Raw genomic sequence first — 16,539 nt, forward strand, 5'->3', positions numbered from 1 at the left:
TTATCTAGCCCAGCACCTGGCACTTCGTAGGCACTCAGTAAATATTTGTTGAATGAATAGACACATGACCAAAATCCATGTGTCTAATCATTTCATGATTAGGGTCTTTCCGGCCATTCCTTGAACCAAGTAGGACTCAGCATAGAATTTCACAGAAGACCCTTCCTGTGGGCATTGCTGGGGTGTTATTTGCATGGCACCTGCCTGCTCTCCAAAAGCCAATGTTGGCATTCTTCCCTTCCAGTTCTGTTTTGTTTTTGTTTTTTTTTTAAAGTTTTAAGTAATCTCTACACCCAACATGGAGCTCAAACTCATGACCCTGAGATCAAGAGTCATGTGCTCTGAGCCAGCCAGGCGCCCTCACCCTTCCAGTTTCTTTGAAGCAGGAGGGAGAAGAGGCGGGAAGCCCATCTGAAGTGACTCACCCTGAGCTAGCTCACCCAGGATCTCAGGACTCAGCACCCAGTATCTCTGTGGGGACCTGCTGTTTGGCGACCTTGAGGCTCCTGGGAGAACGTCCAACTGAGTAAGGAAGGTCACGATTGTGCGGGGGCCCACGAGAAGGTCTGGCTGGGACTGAGCTGTGGGAAGGGAGGGTGGGAGGAAGGCTCTTGGGGGGGGGAGGGTTTGCACGTGGGACCCGCCATAATACAAGCAGGCACGAGATCATGTGCCCAGCTGTCCTTTCCTGAATTGCAGCCTCCCCACGTCCCTCTGTCACATGGTAGCTTGGTCCTCCCGGTGAGTGTGGCGGGAGGGGTGCAGGGATAGAGAAGGGCAGGCATGTGACCCCGGAGGGTAGTAGCTTCACCACAAAAATGCTGCCGTTGCTCCACGCTTTACGACCACGGCACGTGCTTTTGCAGATTTTGTTTGGTTTCCCCACTTGATCCCGAGATGTGGCCATGGCAGCAATATTACCGTTTGCTCTTCAATTCATTTACTTTTTATATAACTAATAACAATCTTGTAGTTTAAAAATCATAAACGTGGGGCGCCTGGGTGGCTCGGTTGGTGGGGCGTCTGACTCTAGGTTTTGGCTCAGGTCATGATCTCGCGGTCGGTGGGATCGAGCCCCGATGTGGGCTCTGTGCTGACCGCATGAAGCCTGCTTGGGACTCTGTCTCCCTCTCTCTCTGCCCATCCCCCGTGCGCTCTCTCTCTCAAAATAAAGAAACTTTAAAATCATGAACATAAAGTCTGTGCGGTGAAAAATCTGTCACCTGTGCCCTCCACCCACCCACTTCCTTCTCGCTAATGGTAACCTCTGTGATTAGTTCTTGTCTACCTTTCCGGACATTTTAGTGCAGAAGCAAGAAAATGTGAATATGCATTCCCTCCCCCCTTTCACAGACAAATGATAACATCCCACGGACACTGCTATGTCCCTACTCCCTCCCAATACAAATCTCAGAGGTGTTTCCACATCCATACACAGAGAGCTAACTCTTTCTGTCTGTGCATGAGATTCCATTCTATGGATGTGCCCTAATCTGTGTAATTTGTGGACATTGGGTTGCTTCTAATATTTTGCTTTGAGCCCAGGCCGCATCAAGTTTGCCTATACTTTTCACCCGTGCCAGTTTATCTGTATTGTTCCTGCATCGCAGATGGGGCAGCTGAGGTCCTAGGTGGTGAAATGGCACGTCCAAGGTCACAAACAATCATCGCGGCAAGCTGTATGGCTCAGCCACGGTGAGGGCTTCCCTCCACTGCTGCAGGGATCCTGGGGTTTAGTCTGGTGGCCGTGTTTCCATGCTGCCTGGTTCCGGGGGCAAGCTCGGACAAATCCCGTTGGATCCCACCTGAGGGTTCAGGATGAGCTTCTGAGTGAAATTCTAAAAGATGAGGAGGAGTTAGCTTCAGAAGTGGGCAAAACCGGGCCTTTCAGTCAGGGGGATGAGGAGGCATGCAAAGCCCAGAGGCGCAAGCAATTTGTTTCCACTGGGATGTCAAGTGGATGGCGGGGAATGGCTACAGACGTGGCTCTGAGTGTTTGTGTCAGGTGCAGTGGGGAGCTCCTGGCTCTTTCTGGAACTCTGACTCAGTTCTGTAGGTTTCAACCCAAAGTCCATGAAACTTCTGCGGAAAGGTTAACTTTTGGGTCTTACTTTTAGTGATAAGATAACAAACAAATGAGCTAATCATGTTTTGGATTATCCGGGAGGCGCTCTATGACTTACGTTGCCAGTTGGTTTCAGTGTTTGCATTTGCCTTTGTGTTTATGATGAGTTGGTGCTGAGGAGCGCCGCTTTAATGGTGTCAGCCACCGAACAGAGAATAGAGGACTTGGTTCTTCCCTCCAGGTGGCGTGAAGAGGGGGTTAGCAGAAGTTCTAACAGAGAGTGGCGGCAGAGGTGAGTTGTCACACGCCTGCCAAACACCGGGGAACTTGCGCTGGAGGGTCATGCTTTGTGCAGTCATCGGTTTCAGTAAATACCATCTGTTGCAATAAATTAATGTTACTAGTAAAATAAAGGAGTGCCTAGGCAGTTCAGGCAGTTAGGCATCTGATTCTTGATTTCGGCTCAGGTCACGATCTCGCAGTTGGTGGGTTTGAGCCCCACGTCAGTCTCCACGCTTATAGTGCCAAGCCTGTTTGAGATTCTCGCTCTCTCTTTCTCTCTTTCCCCCTCCCCTGTTTGCACTCTCTTCCTCTCTCAAAATAAACTAAACTTAAAAAAATGTTATTAGTAAAATACGTATTGGCTTGCTAATTTTGTTTCCATTTGATTGGTAAATTGCCAGATCTTTTATAGTTGGATGTGCCATAAATATATATTTACAACTAGCTGTCTCTACCTCTTTTTTTAAAACTTGTTTTATTTTTTATTTTTTAAAATTTACATCCAAATTAGCGTATAGTGCAACAATGATTTCAGGAGTAGATTCCTTAGTGCCCCTCCCCCATTTAGCCCATCCCCCCCGACACCCCCTCCAGTAACCCTCAGTTTGTTCTCCATATTTATGAGTCTCTTCTGTTTTGTCCCCCTCCCTGTTTTTATATTATTTTTTTCCCCTTCCCTTATGTTCATCTGTTTTGTCTCTTAAAGTCCTCCCATGAGTGAAGTCCTATGATTTTTGTCTTTCTCTGACTAATTTCACTTAGCATCATAGCCTCCAGTTCCATCCACGTAGCTGCAAATGGCAAGATTTCATTCTTTTTGATTGCCGAGTAATACTCCCTTGTATATATAGACCACATCTTCTTTATCCATTCATCCTTCGATGGACATTTGGGCTCTTTCCATCCTTTGGCTGTTGTCGACAGTGCTGCTGTAAACGTGGGGGTGCATGTGTCCCTTCGAAACAGCCCACCTGTATCCCGTGGAGAAATGCCTAGCAGTGCAATTGCTGGGTCGTGGGGTAGTTCTATTTTTAGTTTTTTTGAGGAACCTCCATCCTGTTGTCCAAACTGGCTGCACCAGTTTGCATTCCCATGTCTCTGTCTCTTTAGGTGACATTATTGTACAGATAAATTACCGTCACTGGGGGCACAGAGGACTTTTTTTTTTTTCCTTTCAGGAGAGCCACAGAAGGGTTTTAAGTCACGTGGTCAGATCGGCATTTTGAACAGAAATGTATGGGATGTGCAGGGTGGCCTTTCTATGGGCTGGTCAGAGCCTAACCAGGTCAGCGTAGGATCATCCAGAAAAGGATAGATTCGAGAAATGTTTAGGAGGGAAAACTGGTAAACTGGTAGGCTCTGATGACTGAAAGGGTGTAGGAGGTGAGGGGAAAGGCAGGACAGCCTGACCCTCGAGCTTCTCCCTGGGTGTAAGTGGATATTTTGTGGTGCCACTAAAGCAAGAGCCACTAAAGCAAGAAACAGAAAGGCAAGGGGCGTGAGAGGCAGCCCTGGATATTGGGACAGAGAGCTCCACTTGGGACATGACACATTCGAGGTGCCTGTGGGACGTCCAGGCAGTGGGCAGGCGGACCGATGAGCCTGGAGCTCGGGTCAGAGGCATGGCTGGCTGTGCAGACGTGGGCACGGTCAGCATTTAGGTGGCAGCCAAGGCGGGGAGACAGGACAGAACTGAAACCACCCAGGACTCAAGGGCAGGTTTAGCAGGGCTGTGGCGGGGTCCGTGGAGAGCCCTGGAGGTGGGCGTGTATAGGGGACCCCAGAATGGAGTTTGAAAAGGAACATCTTACTGGGGCGCCTGGGTGGCTCAGTTGGTTAAGCGTCCGACTTCGGCTCAGGTCATGATCTTGCGCTTCGTGAGTTCGAGCCCCGCATCGGGCTCTGTGCCGACGGCTCAGAGCCTGGATCCTGCTTCGGATTCTGTGTCTCCTTCTCTCTCTGTCCCTCCCCTGCTCATGCTCTGTTTCTCTGTCTCTTAAAAATAAACATTAAAAAAAATTTTTTTTTAAGAAAAGGAACATCTTAGGGATGGGAGGGAGACCTGGGGAGGGGTCGATCTTGGCAACTAATGGAATAAAAGTCGTCAAGGGTGGTGGTTGCAGGGAGAGGCTGAACAAGATAAGGACCAAAGTGTGATCACTTTGCAATGGGATATGGAAGTCACGGAAAAAACACAGCCCCACCCCTTTCTGGACACAGCCGTGGACTCCTGAGCTGCGTGCTTCTCAGGAGTGGCCCCGTCACTGAGGAGATTTGCCCAAAGGGATGGTACTGCCTGGCCGTGAAGGTGGCGGGGAGGTGGGGGGAGCCGCGTCGCTGGGGAGACTGGAGGAAAGAGCCAGCGGGAAGGGAAGGGAGGGTCTGGCAGGAAGGGCAGAGGACCACTCGGAGCACCTGGAGGACGGAGGACGACCGGGTGGGATGGGAGAGAGTGAGGCGTTAGGGAGCCGCTGCCACCGGCCTGGGAACTCCGGGAGAGGTGGGGTGGGCCGGGGTCCCTGCAGGCGCAGGGGTCTCTCCATCAGCCCTCAGCAGGGGAGTAGGGGTGAATGGGACGGGATGGACCGCACAGGCCTTGATACGCCGGCTTTGCTGTTCTGGTGACTCAGCACACCCGATGCCTGGGGACCTGGGATGGCTGGACTGCTACCCACCCCCGCCCCCCACTCCCTGCCGGCTTCCTTTTGAGGTTCCCGCGGAGGGCTGTTTGGGGCTCACCTGCTGGGAGGCAAAACCTCTGGCCCAACCGCAGGACCCAGGGGCTGAGGCCAGAAGCACAGGGCCCTGAAAGAAAAACAAAGAGTGCCCAGTAGCTATTGTGTTAACATTTCAAATGGAAACGACAGCTCTCAGCCCCATAAAGGGAGGGCTTCTTTTTATATTTTAATTTTTTATTTAATTTTTTATTGTTTTAATTTTTTAATGTTTACTCATTTTTGAGCGAGAAAGAGAGAGCGCGCGCGCGAGCGAGAGAGCACAGTTGGGGGAGGGGCAGAGAGAGAGGGAGACACAGAATCCGAAGCAGCTCCAGGCTCTGAGCCGTCAGCACAGAGCCGCACGCGGGGCTCGAACTCACGAACTGTGAGATCGTGACCTGAGCAGAAGTCAGACGCTTAACTGACCGAGCCACCCAGGCATCCCTTAGAAGATTTTATTTTATTTGAGTTTTTTTTTTTAATTTTTTTTTCAACGTTTATTTATTTTTGGGACAGAGAGAGACAGAGCATGAACGGGGGAGGGGCAGAGAGAGAGGGAGACACAGAATCGGAAACAGGCTCCAGGCTCTGAGCCATCAGCCCAGAGCCCGACGCGGGGCTCGAACTCACGGACCGCGAGATCGTGACCTGGCTGAAGTCGGACGCTTAACCGACTGCGCCACCCAGGCATCCCTTGGAAGATTTTATTTTATTTGAGTTTTTTTTTTTTAATTTTTAATGTTTCATTCATTTTTGAGACGGAGAGGGAGAGAGCATGAGCAGGGGAGGGGCAGAACACAGCCGAGCTGTCCCCACAGAGCCTGACTCTGGGCTCAAACTCAGGAACGGTGAGATCATGACCTAGGCCGAAGTAGGACACTTAACCGACTGAGCCACACCAAGCGCCCCCCAAAAGATTTTATTCTTAAGTCATCTCCACACCCAGTGTGGGGCTCACACAACCCGGAGATCAAGAGTCCAACGCTCCACCGACAGAGCCAGCCGGGCGCCCCTAAAGCGTCTTTTAGATATTGTATTCGTACAGATTAAAAACAGCGAGACAGCGGTCAAATGTTCGATTGCCCTCACCGTTGACTGAAGACCGACCGAAGACGACGGCAGAGATGGAACAGACTTCTCTCACTGAGACGGGTGGGCCCCGTCGGGGAGAGCCCGTCCTTTGCAGTTGAGTTGACACTCTCGGCTGGCCTGGTGGGGGGGGGGGCACGGGCCGTGGAGCCCGCTGCCAAGTGCACCCCGGCTCGGCCCTGAGCTGGCTGGCCCGTCTACACCTGATGTTCTCATCCGGGAAGCGTGATGACGATCCCCCCCGCCCCCCGCCAGCTGCCGTAGGCCTCGCGTGAGACACAGCACGGTTCCTAGCGAGTGGTGCGGAGACGTGGCTTTCAAAACTGTTACAACCTTTCCTGAGGACGGTTGGGCAGTGCGCATCTAAAGCCATTCAAATGTCATGGTTTTTGAGTCAGTAATTTCATTCCTGAGGAGGTATCTCGAGGAATTAATTCAAAAAAGAAAAAAAAAAAAAAAAAAACAAGGCAACTTGGGACAAAGGTTTTGAAACCATTGTATTTACAAAGCAAAGAAAGAGGAACAACCTAGAAGGCCACGGAAAGGCTGATGCTTAAATACACGCCGGGGCCGCGTGACCCAACGGTCGGCCGTGGCGAGCGGGCCAACGTGGGCTCCGAGCGCGCGCGGTGAGCTGTTTATGAAGTAACACGCAGAAAAGCGATCACGGACTTGGGATGTGTTTTGGTGACTTTACAAGCCATTGGCACATGTTGCCTGACTGTGTGCGGGGATTAGAAACGCCTCCCGGGGGCGCCCGGGTGGCTCAGCGGGTTAAGCCGCCAGCTCTTGATCTCGGCTCAGGTCGCGAGCTCACCGTTTGTGGGTTCGAGCCCCCGCATTGGGCTCTGCGCTGGCATTGTGGCGCCCGCTTGGGATTCTCTCTCTGCCCCTCCCCTGCTCGTTCCCTTCCTGGAAATAAGTAAATAACTCAAAAAAAAAGTCATTAAAAAAAAAAGAAATGCTTTAAGATTTACTTTTAGGTATTTAAAAAAAATTTTTTTTAACGTTTATTTATTTTTGAGACAGAGAGAGACAGAGCATGAACGGGGGAGGGTCAGAGAGAAGGAGACACAGAATCCGAAACGGGCTCCAGGCTCTGAGCTGTCGGCACAGAGCCCGACGCGGGGCTCGAACTCACGGACCGCGAGATCACGACCTGAGCCGATCACGACCTGAGCCGGAGTCAGATGCTTAACCGACTGAGCCACCCAGGCATCCCTTGGAAGATTTTATTTTATTTGTTTTTTTTTTTTTAATTTTTAATGTTTTATTCATTTTTGAGACAGAGAGAGACAGAGCATGAACGGGGGAGGGTCAGAGAGAAGGAGACACAGAATCCGAAACGGGCTCCAGGCTCTGAGCTGTCCGCACAGAGCCCGACGCGGGGCTCGAACTCACGGACCGCGAGATCACGACCTGAGCCGGAGTCGGACGCTTAACCCACCGAGTGCCCCGGGCGCCCCACAAAGTTCATCTTTAAATTAGGTGTCGAACATTAGGAAGAAGCTTGCCCCTCAGGCACGCCACGCTCGGAGCTCCCGCAGTGACTGCCAAGGCCCTGTCCCCTCCCCGGTTCACCCGAAGACCCTCCTCCTTTCTCGGCTCCCCCCTGGCGTCCGGGGCTCCGACGTTCACAGAGGAAAGTATCTCCAGGGCGGTTACCCGAGCCACAGGCAGCACGGTGCTCGGCGCGCAGCAGGTGTTTAAGCAGCGTTTGTTGAGTTACGTACGTACGTGTGCGTACGTGTGAGCGCGCACACGTGTGTGTGCACGTAACACCCGCGGTCCTTGAACGTTTACCCCCGCTCTTGGGCAGGGTCCTCATTAGGGACGAAGAGGGGGAGGGGAGGGAAGGACCTCACCGCCACTGACAACTCAGGGCAGCAAATGACTGGCTTTTGTTGTCGAATCCCACCGCGGCCATAGTAAAAATCACGCAGGAACGACGTAAAATTTCCTTCTCCGTAGGTAATACACTCTCGTTTCTACGGGATTCGGGGGCGTCTTAAGCTCTCAGTCCACGTGATTGTGGTGAGGTGGGATGAACAGTCCCTGATACCTGGGGGACTTTGGTTTTACACGTGGCCCCTCCACACGCGTGACTTGGGGCAGGTGTCTTCCTCTCTCGCAAAGGTCCCTTCCGGCTCCCAACAGTCCAGCCTTCGTGAAGCTCGGGTTTGCGATTCCTCAGCCTGCCCGAACCCACGAGTGTCCCTGTTTTTGGTGCGACGGAGCGTCCAGGAGGAAGGATGCTTGGTGCACTGACTTTGCGTGTCTCGTCCTGGTTCCCGCTGCTGCTGGAGGACGGCCGAGTATCCACTCTGTGCCCTTCCGGCCACAGGCGGCCAGGGAGCGTGAGGTCCAGGGTTGGTGGCTGTACTCGATTGTCCCAAAGGAGCTGCTCACCTGCTGTCTGCTGTCACATGAGGCCTGCGGAGCCTTTGGGGGCTCCTCCGTGATCAGCCAAGGGGGTTTGAAGTGGGAGGGTTTCACAATGTGAAATTGCGAATCCCTAATCTGAGAAGACCCCAAGGTGCCCCGTCACCTCACACCTAGTCCTCCCCCCACGCCGGGCGTCGGTGGAGGCCCTGGCCACCAGAGGGCGCTCTCGCACCACGGAACCCTCGTACTTCCTGCGCTGGCACAGCGCAGGGCCCAGCTTTGCCAGAACATCTGGACTCCCTGAAGCCACCCTCAACCAGGGACGGTTTCCTCCCCCGGGGGACCGTTCACTGCGTCTGCTGGGGGCGGGTGCCGCTGGAGGCCGGGGATGTCCTAAGCATCCTGGAACGCCCAGGACAGCTTCCAGAAGGGAAGACGAGGCAGCCCCAAATGTCCGCACTGCCAAGGTTGAGAAAATGGTTTATGCAGAGCAGAGCAGGGCACGCGCCCTGGGAGTTTATGTCCTCTGGACCCGCTGTGGCCGTGTCCCGGGTTCACCCACCGTGTGCCCTGCAGAGAGGGTACATGGGGTCCTCAGTACGGGACCCTGTCGAGGTGGGGCGGGCGGGGGGGGGGTGGCCTCTCTGAACAGGGCCCAGGCCCCATGACAGCGCGAGCCGGTTCCTTGTGCCAGAGGAGACCTGGTTTGTCTCCCAAACCGGGCAGGGTGAGGGGCAGGCCCGGGGCTGGTGGTTCCTCCTTCCCGCTGGGCTGGGGATCCGCCTGCGCCTTGGGAGCAAGTGAGAAGCGGGTTTTCACGGACCCCCCGAAAGCTCCTGGGAGGGAGACCCCGGGCCTGTATCCAGGGTTCCCCGGGGTGAGGGCCCGGCCCCGCCCTGCTCTGGGCCTCTCCTCCCCCATTCCGTTGGAGGCCACCAGGCATCTGCCGCAAGGAAGGACAGCAGGTGGCAGAAAGCAAAATGCGCCCACCCCCAAGCCCAGTGCAGACACACACACACACACACACACACACACACACACACACACACACGAGGACCCCTGTGCCTCCTCATATCCTAGACAGGAAGTGGAGACCAGTCTTAAACCTGTAATCCGTGGCCCAGAGACAGGAGAGCGATGCGGTTCACTGGTCTTGGCTCCTGGAACATTCTGCCCTGTTGGCTTTTCCTTCATTGAGCAAAAGCCCCTCCCTCACACGGCCCCCTCCCCTGGCTGCCCCATGCTTCCTCAGCTCCTCTGGTCATTCTGAGGGCTGGGGACAGACGAAGGGCCCCCTTCACCCGCTGCCCCCTTGGTTCTGCTCACGGGTCCACGGCAGGCCCCGCTCTGCTCGGGTTCTGTCCTTGAGGCTGGTCCCCACGCAGCACAGGTGGCTCCAGACCACGTCGTCTGCCAGCTTCTCTCTCTGGGGGATGATGGCAGCACCCTGTCCCCTGCCCCCCCTCCCGCGAGTGCCTGGGGTGACGTGTAGCCCCACAGCAGCTCAGGGCAGCGGGGACGCGGTGGGACGGTCAGCCGAGTGTGGTTGGCCAAGGTTGTTTTATTTGCGGGGAGAATTACAGAGCTGAGGAGGCCGGGTCCTCCCTGCCCCACTGCCTGGCGTCTTGGGGAAATGGTGGCTTGTAGGAAGTGCCCGCGCAAGACAGGAGCTCCCAGGGTCACAGAGACCAGAGGGCTGAGGACGAAGCGCACGGAGGGATAGGAGAGAGACTGGGGCCTCAGCCCGGATGAGGGGGCAGGGGCTCCCCAGATGCTCGCTTTCTCAGTCATGTGGGCAGGTGGGGCTGGGGGCGCTCAAGCGACAGAATCCGTATGCTCATCTCCTTTGAGGACAGCTGAGGTTAAGGATGTCTCCTTAATCTGATTCATAATTTGGTGGGAGGGGAGGGGAGGGGAGGGTCACCCTGCCTCAGTCCCCACCCCCCGGCATGCCCCCCACCCCCTTTTGTCCAACTCCTCCCCTTCAAAGCCTCCTGCAATTGAAACCTGTTTCCAGGCCGGGGAAGGTGCAAAGCCAGAAAGGAAATACACGGGAGGAGGCATGGACTTTGGGGGACCCCCCACTTCCCCTCTTCTCCCCAGTTAAGGAGGATCCAAGGGCCATACTGCCTTGAAGTTCTCCAGATGGAGGGACACAGGGCTTTCGTCCCCGGCTTTGGGTCTGTGTATCTCTGAGGAGAAGCCCTCCCTGGGGTCCAGGAGTCCCTTTGCCCCAATCATGGGATAGGGCTTTACCTCCAGCCCCGGGGGCCTCAGGGGCAAAAGCCGGATCCTCTCGCCGGCCCCCTGTCCCAGCCCAGCCAACAAGGGGAGCCCCGGAAAGTGGTGGGTCGCTGGGGGGCAGCCGGGCCCTGGCAGCAGGGTGTCTGGCTTGGAGGTCCCCGGGATCAGCCGCTCTGGGGGGACAGGGGGCAGGAAGGGTCCTGAGAGGCGGGTCCAGTCGGAAGGGAGGGAAGGCAGGAGAGGAGGGGCCAAGGAGGCCAGACCCAGCAGCTCCTCTCGGGGGCTCCCCAGAAGGCAGCAAGGGCCAAGCTGGCAGGGGGCTGGGAGAGAGCCAAGGCCTGGGGAGAGAGAGAGACAGAGAGACAGAGAGAGAGAGGGAGGGAGGGTCAGGAGGGATCTCCCTTCTCCACCTACTTCCTATTTCCTTTTCCTCTTGCTGGAAACTTCCTTTCCCTGCTGTGCCCCATCCTGTTTCCTTTGCTTCGGGTCTATTCCCTGGGGGTGAGACAGGTCAGCCTGGGGATCCCCCTTGTGGCTCCCGCCCCTCTCCTCCTGGGCCCTTGGCCCGATGAGCGTGGTTACCCCCAGAATGTCTGCGCCCCCGGCTCTGTGCGCGCCGGAACCGTGCCTGTATCGCTGTCCCCTGGACCCGCCTGGTGCCTCCTAAGAGCTCAGGACGAGCGTGTGGGATGACTGGGTGAGGACACTGCTGGAACTTAGTGAGTCCTGTCTGCACTCTCTGTAGCGCAGGGCTCTGGCTCTAGCCTGTGGCCCCAAGCTTGTCCCTGAAATCCAGGCCCCGGTCTCCTCATCTGTACCGGCCCCTCTGCTGGCGAAGGTCAAGTGGGAGGCCAACGCGTGGGGGGCCCGGCCTCGCCTTCTCGGCCGGCTGGGCCCTGGCCTGCTCCCCCAGGATCCTTCCCTCCGCCCCTCCTTCCAGATCCTCCGGCCCTGCGGGCATCCTGCAACCCGGCGCCCAAAACCCCGGGGCGGGGGCCGGGGCTCGGGGCGACTAGCACAACCTCCTGGCACTGTCCTTATTTCCAAAAGCCCAACTCCGACCCTTCGAGTCCTCTCTTAGCAAGGCCACATCATCGAACTAGAAGAGTAATGTCATCACATCGGTGGGGCTGTAGTGAATGAAAACCGGAAAGGCGAATTCGTTATTATTTAACACGCCCGACGTATTCGGAAGGAACGATGGTTCTGAAGTCGGACCCACGAAGGGAAACCAGTGGACAGGGTCCTGCATGAGGCAAAGGTGACCCCGAGCCGTCCCCCGGGGTCACTGCCCTTCTCCCTGGGTCTGGGGCTGCGTCCGCCCTTGGACATCAGATGGGGGCTGAGGAGCAGGTGAAGGAGACGGTCTGAGTGTCCGCGCCCCGCCCCTCCCCGCCCCCCCCGCCCCTCCCAGCACCGGGCCTGCAGCCTCTGCGTCCGGTTCGCAGGCCTGGCTACTTTTCCACCCAGAAGCATCCTCTCTTGGCACCAGTGCCCGGAGCGGAGGTGGGGTGAGGGGCCTGCACAGCCTTCAGATGACTTCAGCCAGGCAGCTCGTGTGTGTGTGTGTGTGTGTGTGTGTGTCCCCACAAAGGGCAGGGAGGTGCAGACGGCCCACTCCAAGCTGGGGCTCGCTGGGGACACTGTTTCCCCCTCGCGGTTCCCCAAAGAGAAAGCTCCGTGCGGGGCACTTCTGGAGCCAGGAGGGGGGTGGGGGTAGGAGCACAGGGGTGCCGTGCAGGCGCTGTCTCTCTCCAGGGGCCAGACCGGTGGCCGAGCGGGTCCCAGCAGGCCCTGGGCCACCCTCGCCCACAGCCTCGGCTGCACCCTGGGGCCCAGAGGTGCCTGGCTCTGGGGACAAGGCTAAGGCCCGGGGTCTCTCTCCCGTGAAGTCGCCCGGAGAGGAGGGGCAGGTCTGAGCCGTCTGTGTGAAGCCTCCGGCTGCTCAGGCGTGTCCGTGATCTTCCTCACGGACAGTCTGGTTTTGTCACTTCGCTGTTTACAGCCCTGGGATTGCTGACCTCTGCCTACATTTCCACCCACCCCCCTGGGATCGCCAGTGCTGCCACGCTGGCCTTTCCTAGTCCCTCTTTCCTGCCCCGGGGCCTTTGCACACACTGTTTCTCTCTGCTTGCCGTGCTGTGCTCTTCTCCCTCCTCCTTGTGCAGAGCCTCCTTCTCCACCTGCCTCCCGTGCTTCGTTCTGGTCCCGTCATCCTCTGCCTAGATGGTCCTCCCAAGCCTGCCGGTACCCGCCTCACGCCCCCTCCAACCCAGCTCCACCCCTCACTCTCTGACCACGGCCACTCACTGGGTCCCTCAGCGCCTCTACTCTTGCTCACAACTCCCTGCCTTGCACACGCCATTCCCTCTGCCTGGGCATTTTCTGCACCTGCCTCACCGGGGGCAGGGGCCTCCTCCTCCGGGATGCCCGCTCATCTCTGCATTCCCGTAGCGCCTGGCGCTTCCCCGAGTCTCTCCACACCACTCGCTGACTGTCCCTCCTCTACTCCCTCCACTCTCTGAGCATCTTGAGGGCCGTCCAGCCCCTCTGAGCCCCCACACCTAGGGAATAGCTGGGGCTCAGTTTGTTGAATGAATGAATGACTTTATTGTCCCTGTCTCAAGCCTCTGGCCCATGGGCTCAGCCAGGAGGGTCCCACTTGCAATCCCCTGGGCCCTCCCCGGGCCCGAGCACTCACGGGGGGCACGGCTGCCGCTCCCCTTCTTATCCTCAGAGGCCTCTGGCGGCCCTCGGGGGGTCCGCTGCCCGGCCAGCTGCTCCACTGTGGCCCAACCGGCGAGCAGCGCGCTGTGCAGGAGCTGGGGAGGGAGAAGCAGGAGTGAGGGTGGCGTGGGCTGGCCGGCGACCTGTGTTCCCCGGTTCATGCCCAGACGCCTCCCTGAGACCCCGCCCCCTTCCCTGGGGTCCTCCCGCTGGAGGGGTCCCGCAGGAACCACCCTCGCCCCCAGGCGCAGGCTGCACCTCCTGAAGGTGTTTCAGGGTGACGGCCCTGCCCCCACCCCCGGGGGCGCTGGGGGACCAGAAAGCAGTGGGAGAAGACCGCTGGCCACTGCCGGGGCCCCCGAGGCAGAGAGGAGGGCTGGGGTCCTCCTGGGCGGAGGGGAGGGGGGGCCGCCTCCGTGCCTACCTCGCCGGGCGTGCCCATGGGCACCAGGGCTGGCCGAAACAGGGCAGGGGCCCCCAGCAGCAGGGGGCAAGGTGGTGCCCGCACCTCCCACAGAGGGTAGTTGACGACAATCAGCTTGCTGAAGTTGAACTTGTACGTGAACCTTTTGCCTTTGGTCTTGTGCAGGATCCTCTTGTTGTAGTAATACCTGCGGATTCCGAGGTTGAGAAGGCAGAGTTGGGCCGGCCACGCCCCTCCCCCGGCCGGCGAGCCTGGGGAGCCCCGGGGCACCCCACCAGCCTGGGGGGGGGGGCGGGGCTGCCAGCACCCACAGCCCCGTCTTTGAGCCCTGACCTCTCTGGCCGCCCGGCCGCCCCTTCCCACCTGAGGGCCCGGCTCAGCTTGTCGTAATTCATCTGTGGTTTGCACTTCCTGCGGCCCCAGAGGCGGGCCACCTCGTCTGGGTCCTTGATGACAAACTCGCCGTACTCCCCCTGCTGCCAGGCGATGACGTGGCGGAACTCTTCCTTCTGCAGCAGCTCCAGGATGAAGTGCCACAGCTGGATCTGCCGGGAGCCTGGGGACGACTCGGCTTTGTAGGCCCAGTCCGGGAAGGCCAAGCCTGGGGGGAGGGGCGTGAGTGCCACAGCGCTGCGGGGGGGAGGGGGGCAACCCCGCCCCCCCCCCCCCCCCCCGGGGCCGCCCCTCTGCGGCCGGGCCTCGACGGGGGGGGGGGGGGGGCGGGCGGGCGGCCTGGCAGAGGCTCACCTGAGATCCAGGAGCTGCCCGCGACAGGGACGCCCTGGGCCCCGCGGCCGCAGTGCATGGTCGCCTCTGGGGCCGCGAGGGCCGCGTCTGGGCCTGGGGGAGCCGGTCACTGCTTAGGAGGGAGGCGAAGAATGAGGGAAAGAAAAGAGGACAGAGAGGAGGATGACAAGGACGAGGGGCCCTGAGGCAGGGGACCAGGTGGCAGGCGGGAAGCTCCCCCACACGGAAGGCAGGGCCCGGCCTCCTCTGGGGACGTCCTCCCCGGCCAGGGGCAGACCTGGGGCTGGGACCACTTATATGGATGCAGAGGAAGGCAGAGGGTCCCATATCCTGCCCCCGCTGGGGGATTTAGACAGGACGCGCTCTCCTCTCAGGGCTTTAATAGGATTGGAGCTTTCCCCAAGAGAAGACCAGAGAAAATGTGATTAATCGTGGGCTCTTCGTAAACCTCGAGCGGGGGGCAGGCCGAAGATACGCACACCCATACCTTTACGGAGCCGGACCCGCTGCAGGCGTCGGGCGAGCAGGGGGTGTGTGCTTCCTGCTCTGTCTTCCTGCTCTGTCCCCAGCGAGCCCCTGGCCCAGCAGACGCCTGGCGCGTCGCAGGTGCCTGGCGGTGAAGTGCTTGGCGGTGGAGTCCGCGCGTGGGAATGAGGCTGTCGACGGGGTCTGTGTGCTTGTGTCTGTCTTCGCCTCCGAGTGGTGGCTCCCCGCCGTCAGGGGCCCCAGGCCAGCCCAGCACGGGCCCTGGGCTCCAGCTACTCTGTAAATATCCGTGGAGTTACTGAACCCCGGCCCCCGCCACGGAAGGAAGGGTCTTGCTGGTTCCCAGCGTGGCCCAGATGGGGAGAGGACTCGGGGGTGAGCTCCCTGATGCAGGCCACGGGAGGAGAGCACCCGTCCCTGTCCCAGACCTTCCAGATGGAGCTGAGGCCGGGCCGAGGGCTGGCTTCCCGTCCCCGAGGGAAGATGACCCCAGAGGCGGAGCGCCCACAGGGCCTGGGGGAGATGCAGGGTGTGGGCCCCGCTCCAGGGTAGGCGTCACCTGTGAGGTCAGGACCCTGTGGCGAGGCTTACAGGACCTGGCTCCGGGCTCCGTCTCGGGGGGATGGGGTGAGCCCTGCTCTCAGCCAGAACTTACTAGGCCGGCAGGTCTGGAGGGCATGTGAGGGCTTGCCTGGAGTGGCCTCCTCACTTTCCAGACGAGGCTCACAAAGGGAAAGCCACCCGACACACGGGCTCAGCGGCCACACCTCCACCCCTCGCACACGGCCCCCGCTCCTACGCCGTGTCGTCTTGAGACTTAGAACCCGCTGTCTATAGAAGTGCTTCTCAAACACCAAGGCGGAAGAATCCCGAGAATCTCTTCAGGACGCAGATTCTGATTCGGAGGCACTTGGTGGTACCCAAGACTCTGCATTTCTAACAAGCTCTTCGGTGACACCGATGTTGCCGGCCTGCGGACCCTGCTTTGAGTAGCGAGAGCCCGCGGGGTACCCCGGGAGTTGCTGGGGGTCAGGACGTCAGACACCTCAGCTGCTGAGACCCTCCCTGCCCTCTCCACCCCTACCCCCGCCCCAGAGGTCATCTGGTCTCCTGCTTTTCCTTTCCCAGGGGACAAGGCTCCAGGGGGTCAACTGACAAACCAATGGCCCCTTGGGGGCAGGTGCTCCTGGGGGGCCCGGTCTGGCTGGAGCAGAGGGCACCTCCGGAAATGCCGGTGGATGGTGGTGAGGGGTGCACGCCGCTTGGGGTCTTCCCGCCCAGCCTTCCGCCTCTAAACTGACAGCTGACATTCTGGAGCTTCGCCCTTTCCCGACCTCCGCCGAAACAGAAGGCCCCCACCTGTCTCCCACCCT

General features: G+C 58.5%; 1 protein-coding gene across 1 annotated transcript; it reads right to left on the reverse strand.

Moving 5' to 3' along the window:
* Positions 1–10,604: 10,604 nt before the first annotated feature.
* ETV3L (ETS variant transcription factor 3 like) lies at positions 10,605–14,738 on the reverse strand. Its single transcript, XM_086694558.1, has 5 exons — positions 14,681–14,738; positions 14,297–14,534; positions 13,934–14,120; positions 13,484–13,604; positions 10,605–11,120 (listed from the first exon to the last, which is right to left on the reverse strand). The coding sequence occupies exons 1-5, from the start codon at positions 14,736–14,738 to the stop codon at positions 10,642–10,644; spliced, it is 1,083 nt and encodes a 360-aa protein (XP_086550684.1). The 3' UTR covers positions 10,605–10,641.
* Positions 14,739–16,539: the final 1,801 nt, after the last annotated feature.

Source organism: Puma concolor, chromosome E4 (genome assembly GCF_028749965.1).
Source record: "Puma concolor isolate L17-30 chromosome E4, mPumCon1.1.hap2, whole genome shotgun sequence".
Taxonomy (NCBI): Eukaryota; Metazoa; Chordata; class Mammalia; order Carnivora; family Felidae; genus Puma; species Puma concolor.

What these genes read in the sequence shown, in the direction of transcription:
- ETV3L (XM_086694558.1), bottom strand. Translation starts at nt 14,738, where the DNA reads ATGCACTGCGGCCGCGGGGCCCAGGGCGTCCCTGTCGCGGGCAGCTCC. An exon ending in AAGCTGAGCCGGGCCCTCAG is followed by an intron (nt 14,121 to 14,296) that starts GTGGGAAGGGGC and finishes CGGAATCCGCAG; the next exon opens with GTATTACTACAACAAGAGGA. An exon ending in GAGCGGCAGCCGTGCCCCCC is followed by an intron (nt 11,121 to 13,483) that starts GTGAGTGCTCGG and finishes CTCTCTCCCCAG; the next exon opens with GCCTTGGCTCTCTCCCAGCC.